Source organism: Branchiostoma belcheri, unplaced genomic scaffold (genome assembly GCF_001625305.1).
Source record: "Branchiostoma belcheri isolate BF01 breed outbred unplaced genomic scaffold, Haploidv18h27 scaffold106, whole genome shotgun sequence".
NCBI lineage: Eukaryota > Metazoa > Chordata > Leptocardii > Amphioxiformes > Branchiostomatidae > Branchiostoma > Branchiostoma belcheri.
The window spans coordinates 286,224-313,579 of NW_017802447.1; the positions used below are offsets into that span (position 1 = coordinate 286,224).

Below are 27,356 nucleotides of genomic sequence, written 5' to 3' on the forward strand. Positions count from 1 at the left end.
CAGTGTCTCTCACATATATCAGTACTACATTGCTACCAGCCTTTTCGGTGGTTTTCTCCCTATTGAGCCCACTTCAAACGAGCCCATTAGACGTCAAAGACCTTTGTCGAACACGGTAAGAGAGGCCGTTACCCCTCCCCCGACTCCGTGCCCCTGTCCCTGGGGCGTTCTAATTGATTAGGGACAGTCTAATTGGACTCTTGAAGTGGGTTGCTACTGCCAGCCTTCGTCATCCTGATTTTCATATTTATATACCAAAACATACATCAGAGAAACATGTCGTTATAAGCATATCCTCTTTTCTCGGTAACCATTTTAATATGAACACATGCCCCACGGGAATATGACACCACTGATGACTACTAAGTATATATTGCCTCACAGTTTTAGACTCATTCTCGTGGACATCTAAAACCAGATCTAGACTAGACATGCAGCACGATCGTAGCACAGGACTTCACCCGGAAAAACAGTATACCGATTGTAAGATGTGCCTCATTTTAAAACTCTCCAGCAAAATACAGGTTCAAAATGTCGTAAAAATTTAACAATTTCTGCCTTTTTATCTGATCATTTACTTTTTAAGCCATTTGCCTCGAAGTTTGTATTGTGCCCATCCAGATTGGGTATAATGATACATAGTCCCAAATGTGTGTTTGATGTTAATTTATATAGCTTTTAGATGCCTAACGGTCTACCTTTTAATAGTACCTGTACAACTGTCGTGCAATAAACTCATGCTAATACCTTGCCTCAGAACCCGAGGTCCCAGCTCTCAGACTGTGAATAGCCGCCAGTCAGCCCCCTGCCTCCTGCCAATCACTGTATGAACCTGTTCATATGAAAATTTTCCAGATGACTCGACAGGGTAGACTTTAGATCATACACGTGCCAGAGCAAGGTGCGCCAGCCTCATTTAAAGCTAATCTTGTGCTGTAGGAGGGAGACAAAATGAGTCTGCTATATTGCAGAGGGAGACTTTGATGTTTGGATTCGATCTGTCTCGGGTCTGGAAATAAATCAGGAACTCAGGCGTGCGACGCATTCTCCTAGGAGACTAATCATGGGGCCGGCGCACTGGTCTATACCTAATGTCACACGGGCGCGATTTGACGCACACGTCTCCAACTATTGCCGTACAGTCGCACTGGTCCCCACCTCTTTCCAACTCACTCTGTCGTATTAAATGTCGCACTAGAAATTCACACTGTCCAATTGCTTTAGTTCATTTCTTTATTCAGGAATATTCCCAGATACTGACTTTCCAGATACCTGGTTTCAAAGATAGCTTCTTCTCGCATTGACAAGGATAAACAAGTAACAATGCAGCAATAGATTTCAAAATGGCCATGGCACATTAACATCATAATACCTTCTCAAAAATAATCCATTGGACATCATTAAATATTTTTGTCGGTGTTTTGATGTTTTGTTAAACTCACTTTGGAAGGTATTGCTTGTCACCAACACTGTTCTTGTATGAGAATTGCTCTATAAATTTACAACAAATGAAGAAAACACTCACTAGCCCATTTGATACAGCAATATTGGAATAGGTCTAATGGGCGAAACTGTACATTGCTACAACTGCACTAAATACGGAACGTTTCTTTCGTGGTTTACATATAATACAAACAACAGTGCAGATCGTCGTACGATTTTGATGCCGTGGAATTTTAAGCCTGGCAAGCTGTGAAAGAACCAACTGCCGACAATAATCTAAGGCCTCTAAAGAAACAAGACAGTCGAATTTTGCAGAATATGTGCACGGCTATCCCAAGAATGACCTCAGTTTGCGATTGTACAAGTACGACTGTTATGTGAGCAGGTCTTAGTACATAGTACTAGTAATACGGGTCGGTCATATCATGTCATGGATCCGTGTCGAGTCGTGAACCGAGTGCAGTTCGTGTCGCTCTAAGCTCTACTCTTACTTGCTACGTGATCAGTACACGCGCGTGTCTATCTGCCCGTGGTGTGTTGGTGAGGAGGCGCGGAAGGAGCGGGAGACTCCGGGCCCGAGTCGGACTCGGAGCTTGTGTGGGAAGAGAGCCGCGCCAGGCGGGCCTGCTGCTGCTCGTAGTTCTGTCGGCGCCATTTGATCCTTCTGTTCTGAAACCACACTTTCACCTGCCAGGGAAAAAGGAAATTAGCCGTCAGCGATCTTCCGAAAAATGACATTTTTTTTTAAATTTACACTCACTTTTCGTTAGGCCCCTTTCCGGTGGATGGCGATCGCAGAAGGACCAAAATTGGATTTGTGTGACCCTTGATTTTATGATTTAATTTGATGCACGATGCAAAAGTATATTTTGAAAGATATGATAGCAAAAACGTACAAAACTCTCCAAGCAGAGGTTTGTGCTTTGCTGGCACAAAAAAAATACCTGTACAAAAAAGAGAGCCCGATAAAAAAAACCTAACACGCCAAAAATGAGGCAGCCAAAGGCAAAACCTCTACTTGAGGAGTATACAAAACGCACAAAACGTAAAAAAAAATAGCTCCAGTTCAAGATTGATAAATTCATGTCGACAAGAAATAAAAAGACAGCGTGAAAATGTCCGCTCCCTACCTGCGCTTCCGTGAGGTTGAGCGAGGCGGCCAGGTGGTACCTCTCGGAGCCCACCATGTACTGCTGCCGGGAGAACTCCCGCTCCAGCCGCTCCAGCTGCTCGGGGGTGAAGATGGTGCGTATCCGCTTCCCTTTCCGCGACTTGCCGTCCTTCTCAGTCGAAGTCTCACTCGCCATCGGGCAGCCTGGATCACAAAAATACAGTCTACATTTAGACGTTCCTGGATAAATTTTGACGTGATACTTTAACGCACTCGAGGTCATATAAAAATACCAATATTGGTATGACAACTGTTGAACACTTTGTACATTTCAATGTGCATATAGAACCAATACCTACAATTTTATCTATTTCCGTACACGCACGGTACGTATACAACCATGAACCAAGGCTTGTTTCACATATTTTAAGGTAAAACATAGCAGGATCAGGTTCATTTTTATTTTTATTTGCTTGTATAAAGGTCTTGTTTTCGTTACTTATCTATGTTATGCACTCACGTATATTTCACGAGGGTTGGATAAAAGCAATGTTACTTATCGAGGCCCTCTTAGACATATGTAAAAGTAAGATCAACAAGAAAGTGATGATGATTTCCTCTGTTTGAATGATTATCATATACATATATCAGCAACCAACAGCACACAGAAGCTACATTGTTGGTATAACAGTGGACCATACAGTTGAGTATTACCACTACATTCAAACTGACCCTTCTCGCGATCAGTCGACTCCACGACAAGAAAAGCCTGGCGATCTCCGAAATACAGATCATGAGATGGTTATACATAGGATGTTGCAAAAAATCATCATCATTTAGGTATTAATGTGTACTGCCTATATCAAGATGTGTTCGGCCTTGTTTGTCGGACACGATTAGAAATGTGTATCTTTATTTCGCTTGAGACATCACAGTGCCATGTTTTCACATCCTGCACCGGCGGCGGCGCACTGGATTCACCGTGCTTGGAGTGTGTATTCTAAACGGATAATCAACAAGCTGATGCTGATATTTACGCCTTCTTTTGATAGGATTCCTATGTGGTTAGTGAGGGAAACATAAGTACATGTACATGCTATAAAAAAGAGACTAAATCACGGGTTAACATAGAAACGCATTGGGAATTTTTTCTCTGTTATTTCGCTACATTAGGGTTCTTCTTATTTTTGTGATCATAGGCCATTGTTTCCTGACCGTCTACGTAGAATATTACTGTATTTTGAAAACCAAATAAAAAGAAAGAGTACAATTATGTGTTAAAGACCGTGCATGATAAAGACTTGATAACTACCATTGCAGCCAACGAGCACCGATCCCGCTTTGAAGACCGGACCGCAAGAATCAAACGGATCCCAATTATCATTGTATTTCAAATTTCCTCTCGCACCACTTGTTATGTAAAATTCTTGGTCTCTACAAGCACAAAGGCGATGTAAAGTTGTGTTGTTGGGAGGAAGCTAATACAATAAGCTCAATTAGCCGTATAGCTCACTACCACCTATTCACCTCGGTATTTTACACCTAGGTTGTAAGTACAAGTACTGATAGTGCGACCACAATGCCCGCATGTAGACAGTACACATTTTGGAAAGCGGGAAAACGGTGAGATGAAAGACCACACAATGACAGACCCCACCACAAATGAGTTCGTGTGCCCATCATATCGTGAGCGCGACTCGACATGTCATCGACTTGTTTGCAACTGAAACCATAGACTGTCTGAATTTTGAAATTTAACTTTATGGTTGCTAACTTCGCCCGCCAATTTCTAGTTCTACTACATTGTATTTTCTCAGCAATCCACGGAGTCTAGTGGAGACTAGTTTTCACCTCTTCGGTACATTTTAGCAGCGGTATCTTAGCAGCTACTCTTGTTAAAAGTATTACAAAAAAGAAAATGTGCGGCGCCGCAGCAAAATTTCGTAGAAAGTAACGACTTTTGGCCATCATCTTGTATCAAATATTAAAGCAGTATTTGCACCACTACGCACAAAACTGAAAGAAAGCGACATGCGGGCAATTTGCGCCAATAGACATACTGGCTATCAGTGGAGAACAATGTAACGAATAAAGCGAAAAATTGATAGTTATGGTCATAAACGGGACATTGGGAATTTCTCTGACTTTTTCCCGTCTATCGTATTTTATACAAATCAAATTGGGTAACCCATTTCATCACATGTCCAAACCCTACACACATGTACAACAAAACTGAGTCGTGTTTCTTCATTCAAATACTAGTACTTTTTTTTACTAAACATCGTTTGAACAGGTCGGCTATCATCTGGTTATAAATATGTGTAGCTTTGTAACGATTTCTGATTCACAGTCGCCTGGTCATACTAGAGTAATTCTTACAGATAAGCGGAGTTACCCCGGCAGACAGCCAGGCACGCGGGCTCGAGAACACGCTGACTCGGACTATCGCTGTGCAACCGCTGAACGACACGTACTGGATTTATATTACCCTTTATTTTATACTAATGATTATAGTATAATTTACCGTACAAAGATTTGACTCAAATGTCCTTTGTCTATAAAATCGTTGCGCGATCTGTAAGCTTTCTTGCCCCTCAGCAGTCGCAGCATGTAGCAGTGAAAACGGGGTGTAAACAAGACTATCAAAATGTGTATTAACTCACCTTTGGTCTTGTAACCCAAGGATTTCACCTCGCGTATAGGAGTCGTCTGTAAGAAGCTGTACGGTTGAGGAGACTGGAGAGCTGGAGAAGCCATGGTGTCGGGATCGCCGACCAGTCTGTCCAGGAGAGTGGCGGTCTGTCGCTCCGCGGCCGGCGCGAGGTTCTTCCCGGGGACCTCCGACTTGACGTCGCCGGTCGCCGCGTGGTCGAACTGGTGGCCGAGGATGGAACGGATGCTGAAGGACATGCCGCCGCACGGTGCCGGGGACGGACGGAGGGGCGTCGGGGTCGGTCTGAAGAGAGCTGTCGCAGCACCGGCGGCGGCGGGAGCTCGGAAGGCTTCCAGCGCGCCCAGGTCCATGATGCGGGCGGGGACGGTGAAGTAGGCGGCGGCGGCCAGGGGACGACAGACCGGGAACATGCCCGACACGGTCCCGGTGGTGGTCGTGCAGAGTCCGGTCGTCATGATCGCACTCTCCATTCTCCGCTGGGATTTCTTTTCTACTCAGACTTATCAAAACAAGCGTTTGGACAGAGGTTTGAGAGTTTGGGCAGTATCGCACGGTGAGACGTCTGGTTTACCTGTGTGTGTATCAGCCGGAGGATGGACGCTGATGCCGTCAGCAGGTCGGGCGGCGTCGGAAACACGCCCTCACACTTTGAAGTGGAAATCCTTGCCGCTAATTGGACAGCTCTCAATGAATCAATTCACATCGACGAATCAAAAGGTCCTCCTTGGGGTTTCTCACTTTCGGTCTTTAATACATATAGGTGTACAGTAAACTGAAGACGGTGAAGTTCGTTTTGTCTTCGTGAATTTTATACGTCACTCAAAAGTTTTTTCTGAATAAGGAATGTCCACGTGCTAAAAACCGGTCTCAAACTTTCCTCTCCCCAGGAAACATGTTCATACAGCAAACTTCACACAAACACATTCAATGACCTCCTATCAAATACAAATTGACAGAACGTCCTTAAACTTAAAGTAAAAGGGTTGGACTGTATAAAAAAAGTAGCGAAAGACTTCAAACATTTCCATCAGGCATAGCGTCTCCACATCTTCCTAGAGACAGGTAATACAGGCATGTGATCATCTTTTACCAACAAAGCAGAGCTATGTCCTTGCTAAGCTCACATCCATTTCTGTTTTACAGATGAACTTACAGAGAATATCATTAAAATGTAAAAACAATCCTGCAGTGCTACGCTGACATGTGTTTCTGTTGTGTTCTGTAGACCAAGAACATTATATGGTGCCCTTGAGTAGACCATGAGTAGACCAACCTAGTAACCTCCGCCCAGCTGCGTCCCAGGGGTGTCGGTCGGCGGTTGTTACTTTCTTTCCCGGGGATAATTTGTCCCGAGCTTGTCAAACCTGCTCCAATTTGCTAACAGGATGAACTCACTCCCATCATACGCATGAGTTCTTCCGCGACAATATTAAATAAAGCCGGTCCCTTTGCAGCACAATCTTACCCATTTCACAGTTGACCAAGTCGACAAGCGCCCTGCGGAGGTTGGGACCAAATGAAAAAGTGCGTACTGAGGTCACTGGGTGGAGAGAAGCACGATTATTATTCCTTTCCTACTGTGAAAATACAGCCTCCTGCACCCCAAATGAAACACCGTAAATTCAGTTCCATAGCTCTCATCAGGATGATAAGAACTGAGACGATGTTCTTAAACTTCTTGACGGAAAACGCGTGAAAAATATACAGTGCAGCTAGTCAGCTACGTACTCATGTGGTGTGCTGCTTTGGTGCTCAGTGGTGCGAATAAACTCCAATATAGACTACCCAGTGTTTCATTATGTGAACACATGACTGACCGGCTATTATCGAAGTACAATGACCAACTAGTTCGATTCGACACACTCGGACACAGTGTCTGCACTTATTTAACCTCATTGGCAATGCCTAATCTTACTAGATAGCTTCACACAACGCGCGTTCTTTTCTTTTTCTACACCCTTTCTTTTTCTCTTTTCCCTTTCTTTCTCTCTTACTTTAAAGGGGGCAATACATGGAGATGGGTCCCTACATTGATACAACTAATGTCAACTACATTTACATCAAAGTTACCCCCTTAATTTTTCGTACAATTCAGGAATTGGGACCATTTCAGTGACGACCAATCGGCGAGCTGGATTTCTGAATTAATCGTCTTCACCCAAAAACTTGACCTGGTTTCTTCTGTTCTGGGACAAACTAGTTGTGTGTCGCTGTTAGAATTATTTAATCACCTTTTTTTGGGATTATTGGATTTATCTAAGCGGTTAATTGATAGTCTGATTAACGGATTACTTGTCAATTAAACAGATAGTGGTTTTATCGTATCAAGTCGATTCCTGCTGTTGGTAAGGGTGCTGTCAACTCTGATTCACTTTTCCGTAATACCCACTTCACTGAATCACATTCTGATTTTCATACTTTTACTTTATATGTATAGTTCCTGTTGACTATAAATAGAACAGTAGAATAGATACCAAACACATTATTAAGGCGTGGCGGGGGGAGGGGCGCTCAATGATATCAAGGACATTTTATCAACTTGATGATATCAAGAGTTTTCCGTGCGTCCAGGGAGCTCTCAATGGTTTTGAATGATCGCTCTGAACTTACAGTCGCGACAGGCGCCCTGAAATTTGAACTGGTCCAAAAGTAGAAACAGACCAAGATTTCCACAGCAACAATTAATCATACTAGTACATGTATCTAATTCTATTTCAGCAATTCATATTGCTGTTTTTCAGACATGTGAGGGTTGGGGATCGAAGAGTCCGACCTTGTACCAACGAAGGTGTTTTTCAACTCGTCCTGCAAACATCCTGGGAAGGCGAAAGGCCGGGGCAGGTCAGCTGTTCCCTTTCCCACCGTTTTCTGTGTCTTCAGTAAACGTTTCGAGATAAGCAACCCTGCCTGTGCGTGATGTTACAGTCACACACCGTCTAAATAAAACATGGTGCCGACAACACTGGTGCTCGTGTTCTGGGTTTTACTGGGAGGTACGTTTTTATGAGATCATTTATTACATTTATTTAGCTAGTATTTGCAAAAAGATACCAAAAGACGTCCATATAGGCTTAAAGAACGTAATATGTAGTTCAACATCAATCACATATATGATATACTACTTCAGTCTGGATACTACGGAGCGCAGACGGCTTGCAAACACATAAGGTTGCACTGTGTCGTCATCGCCTGACAGAAACATCTGAGCAATTAAAGTTAGGGAAAAGTCAGTTACATTGTTCTAGCCGTACAACAGGCGCCACATCAGACTATGAATTGCTTCAATGTTGAAGGTACACTGTCTACATGTCAGACCATACTGTAGCAATTTGTAAGCTGTGTAACTTCCAGGCCAAGTTTGTAACTTCGTGTATATTGCAACCCGCACATTTGTACGTTATGCTAATTATGACATATTTAATGAGGCACTAATCATTTTACGAAGGTATGAGATCGTGGAAATCTACTAGTTACTTCTTAGGTTAACTGTTAATGCAAACAACTTCTCTAACGTTATTCTATTAAATTTCGCAGCCTGCCAGTCCGGTCCGGCATTCCGGAGTGAGGCCGGATGTTCTGTTCACCCGTGCCCGTGGTCTGATTCTCCGGTGTGCGCCTCTGACGGCCAGACTTACCAGAACCAGTGTACTCTGGACAACTATATCTGCATGTAAGTCTGAAGAATCGTAAGCTTGATTTTTTCAGCGTGCCTGATGACATCTCTAGAAGTTAGCTTAAAGGTCCAATAAATGTCGCACTTCCTGTCTTCAATTTGCAGCTATTTGCGGATCAACGCCCCAAGCGCATGAAGACTGAGTTAGTTAGTTAGTTAGTTAGTTAGTTAGTTAGTGAGTGAGTGAGTGAGTGAGTGAGTGAGTGAGTGAGTGAGTGAGTGAGTGAGTGAGTGCATGTCCGTTGCCTTATTGGAGACAGTGTGAAATACGTAGACAGAATTAGCGAGAAATACACAATAATCTTAATAAAACAATTTCTAAATCGACATATTTGACGAAGGTATGTGCTCTCCGATGTCTTGTTATATTTTGTTACGAGTAGAGGTATATTCAGTTTCTTTCCAACTTCTCAGAGCATCACAGGAAGGAAAACAACTCTACAAGGTCCACGATGGCTCGTGCAGCAGTGTCTCGGGCAGTGTTGCGCCTTCCCCCGACTGTGAGGTCCACCCCTGCCCGCTACCCCCGCACGGCGAGGGCCAGGTCTGCGCCAGTGACGGACAGACCTACCAGAGTGACTGTGAGCTGGACGTGTCTGCCTGTCTGTGAGTCAGCATTGTTCTGTTACTAGGGGGTCTGCTTTGGGGAAGGGGTCGTGGGAACGCTTGGCGGTAAATTCAGGAAGGCGGACTACACGGTATTACAATATGTTAAAAGCAAACAAACAAACAAACAAACAAGCAAACAAACAAATAATAAATGAAAACAAGCGAATGACCAGATTTATTTCATCGAAATATAGAACATTTAAAACTTGATACATTCTCTATTCACTACACTGGAACCGTGGTATAGTAGCATCTCATGTTTGACGTCTTTTCTGATTTCCTTGAGCAGAATGGCACAGGAAGGCAAAGAAGCGCCAGTCAAGGTGCACGACGGCCCGTGCGTGAGCGACATCTTGCAGAAAAGACTGGTATCGCCGGACTGTGAGGTGCACCCCTGCCCCCCGCCGCTGCCGGATGGACAGGTGTGCGCCAGCGACGGGCAGACGTACCAGAGTGACTGTGTTCTCGAGGTCTCTGCGTGTCTGTGAGTAGCTTCAGGGGCGGGAAAGAATTCATACGAATTTTACGGAATACATACGAATTTTACGGAATTCATACGAATTTTACGGAATACATACGATCCACTACTCGGAAACATACGAATTTTACGGAATACATACGATCATTACCAGAAACATACGATCCTTACTAAAGCTAAGGTCCCAATTACGCCGGTGCCCGTCGGAGATGTAGCCCCGGCTGGCCCCGGCCGGGTTCAGGAGTCGAGCGGGCATCGTCTGTCGTGGTCACAATTAAAAGTTTCCTTCAGTAGCATTTTGTTAGAAATTTTGTCACCCTCTTTGGTCGGTATCCGGCAGGCACCCGGCAGGTACCCAGCAGATTCTCTGACGATGTCTTGTATTGACCTATACGTAATGCAGAATTCACGTATTTGTTGTGATCATTTGATCTGTGAGGTCACACATTTTACCCGGGTTTACGAAGTACACACCTTTATTCTGTTCATCTGGTCTGTGACATAGGAAATGTGTCCTGGTGGAATGCCGGCAACCGGAGGGGTACCTCCCGGTGTTCTCACGATGAGGTCACGGCGTCTTGTTGTTAGCGGGGCCCGGGTAGAATTTAACTCAGAATTAAATTCTTATCGGGGCCCCGACGGGCCAAAAAATATCCCGGTAGCCGCAGGGTGCCCCGCGGGGCCACGTCGGGGTCCCGCCCGAAAGTGGTAAAAAACAGCCCGGGAACTACCCGCCAGGGCCCCTTTTCCCAATTGGGACCTTAGCTTAATTTGGTGACCTGCGCCTGGATCACGTGACCTCCGCGGCAAATTCAAGATGTCGGACTCTACTCTAGCGAAGGATTGTGTATTTTCATTTCTTCATAGAATATCTTGGTTTTTAAGGACTTCAAGGGCTTATCCCGTCCTGCTAAACACCAGGAACCTCAACCTGCACTTATGTGGGCTTTCTTGGCGACATTTTAGTCTGTATTTTAAGCCAAATAGCAGGGCGAGACTGAGACTCGGTGATACAGGCGCCGGTCACCAAATTAGTAAGGTCCGTATGTTTCCGTGTAATGGATCGTATGTATTCCGTAAGGATCGTATGTTTCCGTGTAATGGATCGTATGTATTCCGTAAGGATCGTATGTTTCCGGTAATGGATCGTATGTATTCCGTAAAATTCGTATGTTTTCGAGTAGTGGATCGTATGTATCCCGTAAAATTCGTATGAATTCTGTAAAATTCGTATGTATTCCGTAAAATTCGTATGAATTCTTTCCCACCCCTGAGCTTAGTACTAAGTAATCGCGGTCATTATTAGACGTTATAAACGTAGTAGTCTCCTATGATCTGGAAAAAATGGCACTGCACTGAAGTAACATTTAGGCAATTAAAGGGACAGTAATTTGCAGGGGAGTTTGTCCTTATTTTTACCTACTAGTATTACTGTCTATTACCCCCTCAGAACTTTTAGAATGCCTAGGCCTGGTCTTTGAGGCTATAAACGTATAAGTAATGACAGGTATACGTAAAATATTTACACCTAATGTGATGTTTCCTTCCCCGTTGTTAGCATGGTGCAGAACGGCCAAGAGGCACCTCTGAAAGTCCACAACGGATCGTGTGACGACTGTGACGTCCCTCCCTGTCCCCTGCCGCTCCCGGAGGAGGTCATCTGCGCCAGTGACGGCGTGACGTACCAGAGCAACTGTATTCTGCAGGTGGCTGCTTGTCGGTAAGCAGGAGAACGGGTAACAGTTTTAATCACCAAACAAATACAACAAACCTAACAAATGTATGATCATAACAAGGAGGTGGTATAGCTTGTGTTGTACATCACAGTATCAATGCAATTTATAAAATAACATAAAACTGACAATATAAGTTCGACTAAAGTTAATGGTTTCTTTTGAGTTAAACATTTTTTTAGGTTGGAAGTGATATTGGAAGTGATATAGGAAGTGAAATATGAATATCGTGTTTCAATTCAACTGACGTGTTTCAATTCAACTAGTTTGGCACTGAAAGGCCAAGAGGCACCTCTGAAGCTTCACGATGGGCCGTGTGAAAGCGCCACTCAGCATGTTGAGTTCCAACTGCAGGCGTCCCCAGATTGTCTGGTCCACCCTTGCCCGATAGAGCCACACGCCGAGATATGCGCCAGCGACGGACAAACCTACCAGAGCGACTGTGTGTTTGAGGTCTCCAGCTGTCTGTAAGTAGCAAAGACATGTATTGTTTTCGTCAGCGTCTATAGGCGCCGCCATGTCGGATTTTGACGTCATGTCCGTGCCACCTTGTTTTCGGTGGATTTTACTACGTTATGAAGTGGTTTACAAATAATTTTCGTTATTACAGCCATGTTCAATGACATGTGCACCAATCTTTAGACAGAACACAATCTAAAACACCGATGAGTCCAATAAAATTCCTCAAACATTACTGAGCGGTCCCGTAATATTTTACTCTGTCCCCAGCATGGCGCAACACGGAGAGGAAGCTCCTCTGAAGGTCCACGACGGACCATGTGAGAGCGCCATCATCCCGCCAGAAGCGCAGCCCCATCCCGACTGCCTGGTGCACCCCTGTCCTGGGACCATTGATGACGAACGGGTTTGTGTGATTTTCGCCAGTAACGTTAGCCCATGCACATATCAATTACTCACTTATGTACAGGTTACACTTGTCTTCAGACTCATTCTCAGTCACTGGAGAAAGATGGCAGATGCTATCTGAAACGTCTGACTTTTCAGAGAATTTATTTTGCTTCTTAAGGTCTGTGCCAGCGATGGGAAGACGTACCATAGTGACTGCGACCTGGATGTTACCGTATGTGTGTAAGTACACTCGCACAATGTTTCTTATGAGTAACGTACGTATACAAATTTTCTTCCTTTGGTGGCTATATCAAAGCTTGTGACTTGATCGTCGCTCGTCAATGACATGTCTGTAAGTATGAAACGTCAAAGTAAAGTTTAGATAAATGTTCACTTTTAATTGAAATTCAAAAGGTCATACAAGATATTAGGCCAGTTGATCGTGGCTGTGTATGTTGAACAAGCAGTGTACTGTACTTTTGTAACCACGACATTGTTGATATTATGATGACCTCCAGAATGGCGATGCAAGGAGAAGAGGCGCCCATCAAGGTTCACGACGGACCGTGCGAAAGCGCCACTCCAAGGCAGTGGATAGGAGTCGAACTGCGCCTTGCTGCCAAGCTGGTGGACTCGGCCGTGCAGGGAGATGGCATTGACTACTGCGACCCTGATTACGTCTGTTCTAAGGAGTTCAACCCGATATGTGGAGTAGATGGCAATACGTACGGGAACAGGTCAGCAATCAAGAACAACTTCCCTCTACCATTTGATAGTCAAGCAAAAGTTTATTTCACAACAATTCAACAGGATAATTTGAAGCAAAGCGATATGAGACTATTGGCTGATTACATTATTCTAGTGCAACCTACACGTAGATTCTAAGCTACTACATGTATACAGTACTGATAGAAAGTACAATGTACAGTGTGAGAGAAAGCGTTGTATAACTATAAGATTTCTGTAAGATAACCATAATTACCTTACATGATCGACGTAATTTCAAAGCTACACTATATTGATGCAAGTTTGAAGCTCCTTGATTGATGGAAGACACAAGTTGCATGTCCAATATACAGCTTCATCAGTGATTCTTGTGTCTTTCACATGTACAGGTGTTTCTTTGAGAAGGCCCGGTGTTTCTGGGCTCTAGCCGGGATGAACCTGTACGCGGTGGGGGAGGAGGGGTGGACCTGCGCCGAGCTCGCACAGATGTGGGCAACGGGAGCTCCGATCACCGGCTATGCGCTAGCGCTAGACTAGTCTAGTCTTCACCCACGCGGGCTGAGAAATAGAAATTTAGCCTACTAATGAGAATAAGTTGCATGGGATTTTGGTTAGAGATTCTTTACTTGGGGATCTTTCTTGGTCAATACTTAACCCTACTTTTACGAATTCTAATATCCATTTTGCAATCGCTTTTCTCAGCCTGGCAGATATAGTTATCGCGATCGATCGTCAGCCATTTTTTCTCCCGGACGGTCCCCTTGGAGCGATGTACTTCGGTTGGTGCATCACGTATGAATACATGGCCAGGGCAAATGTGGTATCGTTGTAAATTAAAAATAAAGAATAGAAAATAAGCCTTCCAGTGATGTATAATAAAATGCAATAACTGTACGTAAATCAAGTTTCCGAACTTTTTTGTTTTGAGTTTGGTATATTAAAAGTAGATTTTTAGATTCTTCTCCTCGCTTCTTCGCAAACGTTTATCTAAATGCGAAAATGTTCACATCAGTTGGTGATTTAACTGTCAGTGTGGAAACTTTTGCTGTGGTTTCATTTTCATGATTACCTCTCATGCAGTCTCAGGTGGCATTCCCTATAACGGTAACGTGTTACAGTATATCCAATGCATGACACTCCGATCCGAACATGCGTCATACTCATACCAAATGAATGTATTACTGCTGCACTACAGAATCAATCCTTTCAACTGCTGATTTAAAACACCGCGAAAACATCATTTTCCCCATTTATCGCAAAATAAAACCAACGCATAAATAAAGCAATTTACAGTATTTCTCTTCACCCCTCTGGTCAGTTACATGGTTACATACACAGCCTGTCACAGGTATTCCCCAGGGGCTGTGACGTCAGGACGCTAAAGGACAACTGATTAATTATTCATGAGCCGTCATGGCCAGTTTCGTGCTTCCTTGAAAGCCCTAGGCGCTTATTTATTGTCACTCTATTTCCACTATCCGATCTTTTACAACACTTCAGATGGTCTGACATAATAGTACAACGGCTAGAGAATGTCCCAAGCCGGTATGGCGGACGAAGAGGTCAATATAGGTGAGCAAATCACTTGTTTAGTTGTGGTAAACCTGTCGCGAATTTGTGTTTGTCTTCTGAGTTTGTTGCGAAAGCCATATATGAAGTGAAGTGTGGCGTGAATCGAGCAGTCGGTTTGAATTCCCCGTCCACGCAAGGCTGTCAGAACATTTCCAGCTTCACAATGCAAATGGGGAATGGTTCACCAAACCGATAATTGTGGCGGTTTTCTGCATAGTCCATCTGTCGATATCGTTTGTAGCTCACATCTGGCATATGGGGAGGGGGGCAAAGACGCAAGGGTGAGTCAAGAAGGTTCGCTAGGGTTGTCAAGGAAAGAATTTGCCCTATTTTCAGAAAGAGGCAACGTTAAATTTACAAGTAGAATCTGGGAGTTGAAGATCATTTATTATGCGCCTCCGCCAGTCAGAAAACATCACGATTTTCTTGGAAATAACGTTAAATAATATAGAATTATTAATCTGCTTTACAAGATAAAGTTTTGACACATTGCCATGGGATTTTGCTCAGCCGCGTAACGCTATGTTCACTGGAAATATTAACGTTAACAGTGTTATGATTTTGCTAATCCAATGTATATAAGGTCTACATGTACTTTATTATCTTGACAACAATGCTTCCATTTGGTTCTTGATACAGAACACTTGAAAGTATATAAACAGCCATTGTGCCCAGGTGTGAATGGACAATACAATATAAACACCAGTTCACTCTCAATTTCAAGTTTAGACTTAACTCCAGCTGTAACGTTACATGCTTTTACAGGTCCCTTTTGTAGAATTCAGGCACCAATGCTGGCAGATTCCCCAAATGAAATAGCAACTTGCACAATTCATTAAAAAGAAAATGACCGAAACAGTGAATGTTTTTAACGCTCAGATTCTATAATAGGGTTATACCGGAAAGAATGACACAATATTTGTAAGGTTACACAACAAAGAATGCCATCACAATGTAAACACAAAAGCTTTGTGAGATACTTTGTCACTGTATTCTGTAGGGAATGTTCCATACTATTCTATACTTGTCTTTGAATGCCAGACTTTAAATCTGCGTGTCAATTTACAATCAGAATATAAAAACAAAGGTCACATACATCTCAGGTTCCTTTGTGATACAATACAATTACGTACCAGTAATATAGCACTCAATGACGACATGAGAAAGGCAGTTGCGTCAGTGGAAACTACAGACACAATACCCTGAAGTTGTAATTATCCACGTTGTGACATTTTACTGCACTGTGAAATGATAGCGGGACTGTACTGTACTGAGTGCCTGCCTCCCTATGGGAAAAGGAACACTGACAATTGATTAGTTAATTGATTTTTTTATCGTTTGACTTTTCCTTTTCCTCAGGCTCTTATCTCATTTGACATATGGATGAACCCAAATATGATTCATAACAAGTTACATGTAACGTCAGATGAGAAGTGTTCTGGGTTTATTCATTGTAATTATGTTAATGTTAAATTTGTACTATGACAATAATTCTGCAGAGCTTGAAATACTGGGTGCATGTGTACATAAAGGTGCTTTTATACACTAGTATACAACGTGCATTGTATTCTAAATGACATTTAAGTGGAAAAAAAATGTTAAAAGCTTTGTTGTGTCAGCTATATGATTTCACAATTTTCAGAAACAAGCTTTGAATGGAGGCAGTATGGTGTATAATTTTCTTTTCCGGACATTGCACTAGTAAACATTATTTTGTAATCTTCTATCAATTTTAGGCTAGGTGAATTTTAAGGCCTGTTTCCACATGTATAATCATTGTGATGTTAGAATTCCACAATTAAAGCTCTTAATATTGCTGTTTCATATGCTCATCATTGTTTTATTTGGAAATGTGTAGGATTTTATTGTTAGAACTCCTCGTAGTGACAGTTGCTATAGCAGTCTTGACCTTTGACTCCCTGGCCAGCTGTGCCTGAATGATGTCAGCAGTGTAACAGCTGGAATGTTTAGGCTGAATAAAAGAACAGACTCAAACTCTGGCAACATTGTGCTTGTATGTACTGAGTGCACTGCATTGGAACGCAGAAAAACAGCCAAATTTCACCAATTTGCCAGCTCTGCATGCCAAATTTACCATGTGATGTATATTTCCTTGCATACAACCCTTCCAAGAAAAATGAGGCATATGTATAAACTAGTGAATGTGAAACTTCTTTTATAAGGGAATGTACATTTTCTGTATTTTTAGGAAAACTAGTTTGTATCATTGTCACGTCTTCTAAAAGGTTTTGTCCTTCTATTCCAGATCCTGCTCTTCCCATGATGCCGAGTGGCAAGTTGATGAGTGTGCAGGGAGCCATCTTACCTGGTTGGTATCCTTCAATTTTCTTTGGTCAAACATGTACAAGTGACAGACTACCTCTACATAAGCCAGGACCATTTTTTGCCGGTGCTATAGATAATTTTTCCCATTGACATAAGCATTAAGAATACTGTTTATAATGACCACCTGTCCACATTGACCAGAAATTTCTTGGTCCCCTGAATGGTCTTTTTGGGCAGTTTTGACTGTGTTGCTAAAACAGTAACGCTAAGCATATCTCACTTAACTTCAAGGATAAGTGACGTTACATACAACTTTGTTCCTGCCAGGTTTGCAATGTCTCTGGAATGATATATTAGCCATGGAGAATCTACATGTATTTGATTTTTATATGTCAAAAATGCTGAGACCAGTCAGCAATGATTCATAGAAAGTTGACCATCATGACTGTTGATCATTTCAGGTGCTTTTGACCAACACGGCCGCCCCATCATCTGCTTCCCTGCAAGGCATCATGGTAGTCTGATGGAACACTTCAATAGCCAGGACCTTGCCCACGTGGTGCAATATTTCATGGCTATCACACGGTAAATACTGGATACTAGTATATCATCCTTGTTTTTGTTTGCTGGGTACATGAGACGTGTTCTAGGATTTTGAGAGTGGTGATAAGTAACAAAAGCTACCATCATGCAGTTTTTCTGCAAATACGAAATGTATATTTACTCGCACACGAAGAATTAGGTCAAGGGCCAGCTGAATTAGCAGGCTCTAAGACGGGCATTTCTGGGGCATTTATATTGCACATTTTTGCTGATGGCTTCTAGTCGTACCTGGGTTCTTGTATTGGTCACCCAAGCACAAATAGAAGCCATGAACAAAAAAGACCACTATAAATGCCCCCCCCCCAGAAAAGCCCTAGTCGTAGAGCCTGCTAAGGAGGCTTGTTTACTGTTCCGCCTACTATACAGTGCATATGATATTCTGTAATGTCCCCCTTGTGTCTGCACCCCTCCCAGGTCCAGTCAGAAGAGGAATGGTTTTTCCTTCCTGGCTGACCTGACGACTACAGGGCTGCCGGCAGTTCATCTGATTGTGGAGACATTGCAGTTAGTCGAGGTACATTTGTTTCTTTTGTTTTGTCAGTAAGCTGCCTTTAGGAGTAACTCAGCAGTTTTGTACTGTAAGTTAACAAGCTGTGTGAAACCAGACTGTTTTGATCCACCCATACCAGGATGGAGCCCTATACTTTTCAGTTGGAGGTGCTTAAGGTGTGGTTCTTTTCAAGCACAGGACCTACTGTATTCCTTAGGATGACACCAGCACCATGTTTTTCATGTGTATTTCTCTATTTCCTTTGTATTTCTCTATTTTGTCTTTCAGTATAATAAATACTAGTTACTTATCCTATAAAAGTTTCTTTACAAACATATCATCTGCAAACAAAGTCATCTTTGCCTGTTCCCCTCTCAGATTCGCAGTCCTCGTTCAGTGGTGTGTTTCTACATCGTTCGTCCAGACAACAAAGCAGCCTGCAAACAGTTGGCCAAACTTCTGGGGGTCAAAACTGCCAAAAAAGGTCTTCAGGTCAAGGGGCTTTGGGACAAGGTAGGGATAACTATGGAAACTGCTGTAATACTGTAACGTTAATATTTTCGTAAAGCTGATGATGATTTAATCACAATTTTTACAATCACAATGATCTGTGTATGATATGTGTCAACATAATTCAGTGTCAATGACTGCAAAGCTGATTGCACAATAAAGTTCTAAAGTCTGAAACTTAACTATCTTTCACCAGTGACCAAAGTGGATGCTGTCTGAAACATCTGGTTGTTTGATTTATTTTGTGTTGCCACCTTGTTGTTGTGAGGATTTCTGGGGAATACTTAAAATTTTGATGACGTTATGTTTGACCTTGACATTGTAGTGCACAATCGTTGGTGATGTCGGTGAACTGCAGAACCACATTGACCCCAGCCAGCTGACCTCTGACCTAGGAGGTTACCTGACCTATGACCACCAGACATGGGTGCAGTTTAGAAAGGTACCTAAAGCCACATCACTTGATTTAGTTGATTTTCAGAGTTTATATTGAAATTTGTTAATTCCCTAAGCAGAGGTTTGGTTGAGGAGGTAGCCAATAAAAGGTAACCAATGAAAGAAATCCCAGCCACTACTACCCCCTGACCAAAACCTTTGCTTGAAGACTGTATTGAAATTTCTGTATTGTATTCTTTGCCACCCTGTAATATGTTTTTCTTCTGTCATACTAGGTCATAGAAGTGTTCAGTAAAGACACAGACACAGTGTTGGAGAGAGTGCCAGCTGTGATGAGGCAGCTGCAGGCCTTGACCCACTGTAAAGTGGACGGCACCATAGAGGAGGCGGAACAAACGGCTGACAACATCAGCCAGCAGTGTGAGTCTATCCTACACGCGCTCCAACTCCAGGCCATGTACGACAGGTGCAAACAGATCCTGCAGCTGATGAGGCATCCCGGTCGTGACCAGGTGTTTGCCAAGGTGGCGCAGAAGCCGGTTTTCCTGGATGCGCAGGTAGTTGTGAAGGACTGTCACCGGCAGCTGCAGACTGCTCACCAGGCGGTGGAGGGACTGCGTGGGAGGGTGGAGAAGAGGCTGGGGTGGATACGGGAGCTGGTGCAGTACCACATCATTAGTCAGCAGGTAGGACTGGTGTCGGGTAGTAGAGTCAAATCTGCATAACGACCACCTGGCCAATCTTTTTTGCTGGTACCTTAGATAATTCCTATTGACATAAGCACTGAGAATCACATCCATAGTGACCACCTGTCCACATAGACCAGATTATAACAGCCCGCTTGATGGTCTTCTTGGGCAGTGTTTGATTATACTGCTACAGGGTCCTTGATACTAGGAAAGAATAATTCCTACTCAGTAACCTGATTATAAGAAAAAGGGCTCAGTTGTATATTTATTGTGGTTTATTAATTGTGGTTTATCAGCTAAAAATATTCTACACTTGAAGAAGCAATATGGTTTCAATGTTTTGTGTGGATTGTGTTTTGCAGGTGCTTGACTGTTTCAGCAGTGGGGGCCGTCTCCCCCTGGCAGAAGAGACAGGTATTGCAGAGGATATAGCCCAGGCAGAGATGGCTCTCATCAACTTCCAGAGAACCTTCTACTCACAAGCAAGGGTCAGTCTTGTTTTTTCTGGTCATCTCTATATCCCTGTGTACGGAGGTGGAGTTTTCGATGTGTTTGTTAGTTTCTTTGTGTGTCTGTAGTTATTTGAATACAATGAGGGAAATGGTGGGACCGCATACTGACAGGAAGGTGGAATTGCAGCTCAAAATTGTCTCCCTACAGGCTAGGAAGAAGTAACAGGAATATACACAGAAGCAAGAAATTCACAATGATGAATAAAACAAGGAATTCTGCCTGTTTGTGGTTACACCATTTCCCCCCTCACTTCCTGTGTCCCTACTGTATGCAGAATAACTAATAAAACTAGTAACAACTGATAGATATAACAACTAAAGTAGTAAGTAAATGATACACAACTAATGGTTGTGACTGCAGGATCAGCTGAACCTGTTGGACCACTGGGTGAAGAAAGTGGACCACATCCTGCAGCAGAGCGTTTGTGAGTCCCCAGACATACACAACCACCATGACTGGGTGAAGACAGAACTCACAACACTGCGCACCGCTGTGGAGAAAAAACACAGGTTCTACAAGGGAGTCTATGATTTCTACCTGCAGTCCAAGAAGGTGAGGTGTCGTTTTGCATATTGCTCAAGTTGGGAATTACATCTCAGTGTTTTTGTTAGAACAGTTGGCCAGGATTCAAACTTCTCACTTCTAGAGGCTTGGTTACTCACCCTTACAATGTATTCTATGCATTACTACTGTGGAATCCTAGAGTTGATTGTTTTACCAGGCTTGTGCTGTTTTGTTGCCCTCCCAGGTTGCCAGATGGTACTATAAGGCATTGAAGTTTCTCATCCTGGTGGAGGACAAGTTTGCTACTGGGGACAACTACAGGTAGGAAGAAACCATTTATAACACAGGCCCCTGGGGCTCAGCCTGGCACAGTGTTGGTGTTTTCGTCTTCTCCTTAGCTGTTAAGTGACTGCTAAAATAGGAGAAGATGCATTTGTTGTTAGACTTATTAATTACCTAATGCAAGCCTAGCTGTCTCATTCCAGCTGTTGTGCCATTAGTCTGGGTGATTCCTGATACATTAACTGATTTCTGATTTGTACTTAATTGAATGGTTACTCTGTTCAATGTTAACTCCAGAGGAAAGCCTGACCTGATCCGTGACCACTGGGAGCAGCAGGCACAGTACTTCCTGGGCAGGTACCCCTCCCCCTCCCAACAGAACCTACACAAGGTGCAGGAAAATGTCCACCTCATACCGGACATGAGGCTCCGCAACCAGGGACGACTACTCATCAACAGGTCAGTACAGCTCATTCAGCACTATAGGAATGGGTTTTTCCCTTTTGGAAAGGAAGATGGGAAATGTCTAGATATGATGATGCATGTATTTTTTTTACAATGGTTACAGTTGGCAAACTCACAGTTTGATTCACCTTTCTTTCTCACCTTAAATTAGTCTTTTCTACATGTATTTCTGTAGATGTTCAGTGTTGTCCAGACTGCTGCACTCCCAGGGAGGGGTGGCCAGGGCAGACCTGGCACAAGTCCTCCGCTGGAAGGACCAGTTTGAACAGGGTACCGACGACGTCAGCCTGGGACACACCCACAATCCCACACCCTCCGAGATCTCCAGCCTGGATCTGTCAGATCCTGCAGGTTTGTCCATGATCCAGTTTCATCAGGATCACTATAATATGAACCTTAAAAACTTCATTTTTGCAAACTTCAAACTTTGAAGATCTTAAAGTTTCATCACCTTCATTAGTGCTGTACCAGATTTAACCTTAGGTATGATTTTGCAGGACAAAGGAGAAAAGATAGAAGAGAGACAGACTACTATCCAGTCAATGGCAATTCTAGAAGTTATGGAGGTTTTCCCAATAACACTGGGAACCATGGAGGAAGGGGAGGTCAGCATTCAGATGGATCTGCACCGTTTAGGACCGATGACAACAAGTTTGGAATCTACGGGGACTCTGACAGTGATCCAGACAGCAGTGTCTATGGTAGAGCTGTGCACACAATGGATAATGTTCCCTCTGATAACAGGACATATGGTGTTTATGGTGAGGAGAGCGAGGTAGATGTTAAGAACCCACGTAACGGCTCAGTGGGTGTACCACGAGGAGACCCACATAATGGCTCCATGGGTGTAGCACCCGATGACTTGTCTGGGGCCCACGGCTCCTTACATGGAAGGGAGAGCAGGAACAGTTATGCAGACTCAGGAATTGGAGCCGTTCAAGGGAACTCCGAGTCTCATTCCTCGGGAAGCCCGAAGTTCGCGAGTCCACACGGCCGACAAGTTCTGAACAATGGATCCAAGTACACCACAATCACCCTGGACAACGAGGACACTCATGACTTGTCTGTCAGCATGTACAGGGATATGACAAAGGTTTGTTTACAATGAAATGTAAAACATGACAACAAAAGTAGAAAGCCATAAAGGGGGCTAGAAATCTATTTGGCCTCCCCCAGATCTTAATAGTATGAGAATGCAGAGTCACACGTGAATGCGTTAAATTATGCAAAAATAATATTAATAAAAGGTACATGTTAAACAGATGTTAGCACATTTTTGTACTTAAATGCAATAGACTTTGTGCATAACAGTGTAATTCTGAACTCCTTTCAGGGGCTTTGGCGTAGGTATTCCATTTCAAAAGCTCAATAAACCATTCTTTCTATAAAGGGGCTGCAGCCTAGAGGTACAGGTAGGAACAGCAATGGGAACAGCAGAAGGGACAGCACCGGGGACGGCAGACGGAACAGCAGGGAGAGTAGGAGGGCGCGGCAGGACAGCCATCTCAGGCAGGCTTGGCCAGCAGAGGGGCTGTCAGGTGGCAGCTTCAATGCATCAAATAACAACTCCAACTCTTCTGTGCTGTCACAGGTAACTACAAGTAGATATGTTAAAAGTTCATGATTCACTCTAGTTAACTCGCCAGATATGATGATTTTGTGATGCCTGTGGTAGCATTTGGATCCATCACAAGATGCTAGTTCCTTTTTCTTTTGCTTATCAGCTGCATTATTTCCTAAAATATGAGCTGAAAAACTTACCCCAGTGTGACCTCCCTCAGGTTGAGGAAGCTGTTGTGACTCTGAGAGACCAGCAGTACAGCCACGATCACCAGATCTATCAAACACTCAGTCAAGCCTACCAGATGATCGGGGGCAACAAGCACAAACCAAAGGGTGATGCAAGTCTGAGAACTAAGGTATTACTTGTGTCTTCTTGTCCGTTGTTTGACAGTGCCCATATGACAAACAATATATAAGGTTTTAAACTATCTAAGCATAAACTATTTTATTCTTGAAATTTAATACATTCTAAGTCTTAATCAATTTACTTGTGATTTATTTAACTGACACTACTGTGAGACACAATGTGTAATAAGTCCCCACAATACAGTTATGTATATGTACATGACTGCCATGCTGATTTTAATCAAGTTTGATATCTTGTTTTAATTTGAAGAGTCAAAGCAAAGCCAGGAAGCAGGGCCCAACTGAAACTGGTAAAGGTGCACGACGTAAGCTGCCCACGCCTCCACAGCTCAGTGCTGAAGTAGACAGCTCTCACCTCCATCCACACACCAGGAGAAGCAGGGGTGACGCAGGGAAAAATGTGAGTAAACCTCACAAGTCAGACCGAAGTGAAGCCGGCCACACGGGTCTGCCAAAGCAGCAGCAGATCTGGAACGACTTCAAGGCAGTGGACGTTAAACCACAAAACAGACCACAGGCCTCGCCACGTAAGGGACCAAAGACCAGGAACACGAGAAGACGGAGAGAAGACGATCTTAAGGATGACACAGAACCAGTGTGGAGGGAAGACAGAGAGCAGCAAGCAGGGGAGAGTGGAGAAGCAGCGACCGTTTGGCCGGAAACGTACGCCATCTTGGCAGGACCTGATGACTGCAGAGGAGGAGCAGGATGAGGTCCAGGAGAGACTCAGACGGGCAGAGCAACTACTAAAGGTGGGTCACAACCTTTCACCTTTAACCTGAACCTTGGTAACATCTTCTCACACAATTGCACCAGGTCACATATATCTACCACCCTGGAAATGCATCTAAAGAGGTCTCCAATGCAATGTCCCCTGTATAAATGCACCCTGGCATATCTAAACTGCATATACATTCGTAACTGGGGGGTGCTTTTCCAAGTGGTAGCTATATGGTGGATAACCGTGGATAAATATTAATGGAGGTTACATACAATGTACAGGAACTTGAACATGTTGTATTTCTGGTGCTTTGCAGGAGGAGGAAGATGTTCTGGAGCAGGAGAGACAAATAGAGGAGCTACTGAGAACCTCGGAGATCAGCAGTGGGTCAGAGGTCGGCTCAGGCTCTGGGGGTAGGTCAGAGGTCAACTCTGGGGACACAGGTCAGACCCAGACAGAGACACTACCCAGAGTAGGAGCTGATTTGCCACCTGCAAACGAGGAAGGCAACACTGGAAGTGTAGATGGAGGAGAGACAGTGACAGGCCACTCACCAGTAAGCACAACATTGAGCCCACCCACAGACCCAGAAGTGAACACCACATCCCAACAGAGCACACCAAACGGTGTTCCAAAACACTACGATGAAGAAACCCTGGAGAGCCTGTGGCAGGGGCTGGAGAAGATGACTCCCAAGAAGTCTGTTGAGGAGAGCAGGAAGGAAGAGGAGATCTGGGCACACCTGGAGAGACTGGGTATGACAGGTGAGACTGCACCTGGTGCAGGTGAGACGATGCCTGACGCAGGTGTGACAGGTGATGTGGACCTTCTTCTCAGTCTGTCTCCAGCTGGCAGCAGTCCGATTGATCCAGTCACACGACCACGAAGTCTGTCAAGTGAAGAAGTGGACAGTTTTATGAAGTCTCTGGTAGACTCTACCAGGCCAACCAGTCATCCTGGTGTGGGACATCTTGGCTCATCTATGGAGACAGATGGAGATGGCGGAATGAAGAAGTCACATAATATTGGAAGGAAAAACAGCTCATCAGAAAGTGGAAAGACGTCTCAAAGAAACGGAAGTTTCAGAGGGTCAGATATGTACAGCACAGACATCCCCAATGTGAGAGGATCGTCACCACATACTTCTCAGAAGAATCAAGACAGCCTTTCAGGGTCTGCTGAGAATGACCTTGAAGATGAGACTTCTCATGCTCGTGAGGAAGAAGAACTTCTGGAGATCCTGGGACAGAGAAGCAGCCCCGGGATGGATACTCAGCCGAAGGATTCTTTACAAAGAGATAGAAGTAAACAGGATCCACCTAAAATCCAGCCTCGGAAAAGCAAACAAGTAGAAAGTACTGTATCTGGAAGAGGTTCCATCCATGGTGGTGGCACTGCAAGGGCTCCACCTCCTGTCATCCCAGATATGCCATCAGTCCAGGCTGCAGTTCAGAGTGTTGAGGTAGGAGGTGCTGCTGCACATCTCAGCTCAAACTGATTTAACTTGGACTTTTCTACAGTCTCTGCAAGCAATAATATCATCCTATTTTGTAGTACTAAAGGCTAGTCTAAGTGCTACATTCCTTTCTGTAATTTGTTTACAATGTATAGTACCTTTAGTCCCTTTGATCTTTCCTTTGAATTCAATGTACAAAACAATGATCTCAAATATCTTGCTGCATGCCGTATTGAATATGGTAGTTTTAACATATGACAATGTATGCAGGCCCTTATCCTTTTTACTAGATGCTGCGACCACTGAGCTACCAAAGATATGACAAAAGCTCAATGAATTTCTTTAAGAACAAGTTTCTACTATTTGTTGTCTTTCATACTTTAACATCTTGCAACATATAAAAGGACTTCGACAAATAAATGCCCACTGAGTTTATATTATAAGTTTGTCATTTATTTTATTTGTATATATACAACATACATCAAATCAGGTCAGGGAGCAAAAACATGGACACTGGCATATTGAAATAGCCATTTGACAACCAATTCTCTATTGTGAGTATTGCGTGCAGGGCACAGCACAGTAATAGGGCTTTCCTATGTTAATATATGGGAATTATGTCAAAACAACGTGGTCAAAATTCATATACCTGAGTTTTAGGCCTTGAAGAACATACATTGGCAGGGTAGGCCAACCTCTCAAGTCTCCATTCCCCAAAAATGAAAAAATCCTACGCACCTAACCATGCGAGAATTCTACCCAAACATTTGAGAAGTGACCCCTGACCTCTCTGGACAGCTGATGACCGCATGTAAACCCATATCTTCTTCAGCCAGCCAGACAACACAAACATGGCTGCAAGTCTGTTTTTTCACCAAAATGAAAATACTACAACCCTTACCTATAACATCCAAGTCCAAAACAACAACATTTCCCTGGAAAAAGACTTCTTTACACTCTACATTACATTGCCATCTCTAGATACTAGACCTGGGCCCTCTGCGCCTGCGCTATTACTGACCTTTGCCCTATAGGGTTAGGCAGCAAGGAGAAAGTTTAAGAAGTAAAGGAATGTATGAGGAGCAGTCCTACCTATCCTGGCCTTCTTGTTCTGACAGACAAAGAATGAACGCTGTGATGCCAAAGTAAAATAATAAGAAAAAGCATGGCTTGCTTGGTTTAGAAATTACCTCGATCTATCCTTCACATGACAAATCCATGATTGTACACATGTAAGTCTAGCCACTTCCCAGCTACATATGCATGAACACTGTTATGGATCCAGCTTATCCCTCAATGCACCAAAAGGTCAATCTGACATAACGTTTAGCATACTGAACTGAAGTAGCCACTTGGCCGCCAGTTCTTGGTTATGAGCTTAGGCAGCAGGGAGAAGGATATCTTGTCTGGACAAATCAAAAGGTACATGTTCCATATGACTATGAGTTAGGTGGTTCAATAACATTGTGTGGGGGCTGATTGTTTTCCTTAGGTCTTTGTGATGTAGGATATATTTGGACTTACTCACTTATATTTTGTTACTCACTAAATTCTGGTGTTAAGGTTTTACAGAAGTTGGATCAGAAATGAACGCAGTTTTTAAAACTAATTTCTACTCGGGTGGACTGGGAAAAAATTGATATC

General features: G+C 43.5%; 3 protein-coding genes across 3 annotated transcripts; 2 read left to right on the plus strand and 1 right to left on the minus strand.

The window, feature by feature from the left end:
• Positions 1–1,229: 1,229 nt before the first annotated feature.
• On the minus strand, positions 1,230–5,863 carry LOC109478928 (homeobox protein not2-like). The gene is made up of 3 exons (XM_019780737.1): positions 5,218–5,863; positions 2,574–2,758; positions 1,230–2,130 (listed from the first exon to the last, which is right to left on the minus strand). Exons 1-3 carry the CDS (start codon positions 5,696–5,698, stop codon positions 1,963–1,965), a joined length of 834 nt encoding a protein of 277 aa, XP_019636296.1. The 5' UTR covers positions 5,699–5,863; the 3' UTR covers positions 1,230–1,962.
• Positions 5,864–8,114: 2,251 nt separating this feature from the next.
• Positions 8,115–14,194, plus strand: LOC109478196 (agrin-like). Its single transcript, XM_019779657.1, has 10 exons — positions 8,115–8,221; positions 8,763–8,898; positions 9,316–9,507; positions 9,800–9,994; positions 11,547–11,708; positions 11,988–12,188; positions 12,451–12,586; positions 12,749–12,810; positions 13,089–13,307; positions 13,686–14,194. Exons 1-10 carry the CDS (start codon positions 8,176–8,178, stop codon positions 13,831–13,833), a joined length of 1,497 nt encoding a protein of 498 aa, XP_019635216.1. The 5' UTR covers positions 8,115–8,175; the 3' UTR covers positions 13,834–14,194.
• Positions 14,195–14,699: 505 nt separating this feature from the next.
• Positions 14,700–24,873, plus strand: LOC109478384. The gene is made up of 17 exons (XM_019779915.1): positions 14,700–14,868; positions 17,135–17,197; positions 17,616–17,739; positions 18,172–18,271; positions 18,626–18,760; positions 19,083–19,199; positions 19,429–19,839; positions 20,205–20,330; positions 20,716–20,907; positions 21,104–21,180; positions 21,439–21,600; positions 21,782–21,957; positions 22,104–22,699; positions 22,997–23,197; positions 23,388–23,525; positions 23,786–24,287; positions 24,573–24,873. The coding sequence occupies exons 1-16, from the start codon at positions 14,829–14,831 to the stop codon at positions 24,245–24,247; spliced, it is 3,120 nt and encodes a 1,039-aa protein (XP_019635474.1). The 5' UTR covers positions 14,700–14,828; the 3' UTR covers positions 24,248–24,287; positions 24,573–24,873.
• The last annotated feature ends 2,483 nt before the right edge of the window (positions 24,874–27,356 follow it).

What these genes read in the sequence shown, in the direction of transcription:
- LOC109478196 (XM_019779657.1), top strand. Translation starts at nt 8,176, where the DNA reads ATGGTGCCGACAACACTGGTGCTCGTGTTCTGGGTTTTACTGGGAG. An exon ending in TTTGAGGTCTCCAGCTGTCT is followed by an intron (nt 12,189 to 12,450) that starts GTAAGTAGCAAA and finishes CTCTGTCCCCAG; the next exon opens with CATGGCGCAACACGGAGAGG. An exon ending in GGCAATACGTACGGGAACAG is followed by an intron (nt 13,308 to 13,685) that starts GTCAGCAATCAA and finishes TCACATGTACAG; the next exon opens with GTGTTTCTTTGAGAAGGCCC.
- LOC109478928 (XM_019780737.1), bottom strand. Translation starts at nt 5,698, where the DNA reads ATGGAGAGTGCGATCATGACGACCGGACTCTGCACGACCACCACCGGG. An exon ending in CTTGGGTTACAAGACCAAAG is followed by an intron (nt 2,759 to 5,217) that starts GTGAGTTAATAC and finishes TTTGTGATCCAG; the next exon opens with GCTGCCCGATGGCGAGTGAG. An exon ending in TCAACCTCACGGAAGCGCAG is followed by an intron (nt 2,131 to 2,573) that starts GTAGGGAGCGGA and finishes TTTCCCTGGCAG; the next exon opens with GTGAAAGTGTGGTTTCAGAA.
- LOC109478384 (XM_019779915.1), top strand. Translation starts at nt 14,829, where the DNA reads ATGTCCCAAGCCGGTATGGCGGACGAAGAGGTCAATATAG. An exon ending in TCAAGGGGCTTTGGGACAAG is followed by an intron (nt 18,761 to 19,082) that starts GTAGGGATAACT and finishes TTGACATTGTAG; the next exon opens with TGCACAATCGTTGGTGATGT. An exon ending in CATGGGTGCAGTTTAGAAAG is followed by an intron (nt 19,200 to 19,428) that starts GTACCTAAAGCC and finishes CTGTCATACTAG; the next exon opens with GTCATAGAAGTGTTCAGTAA.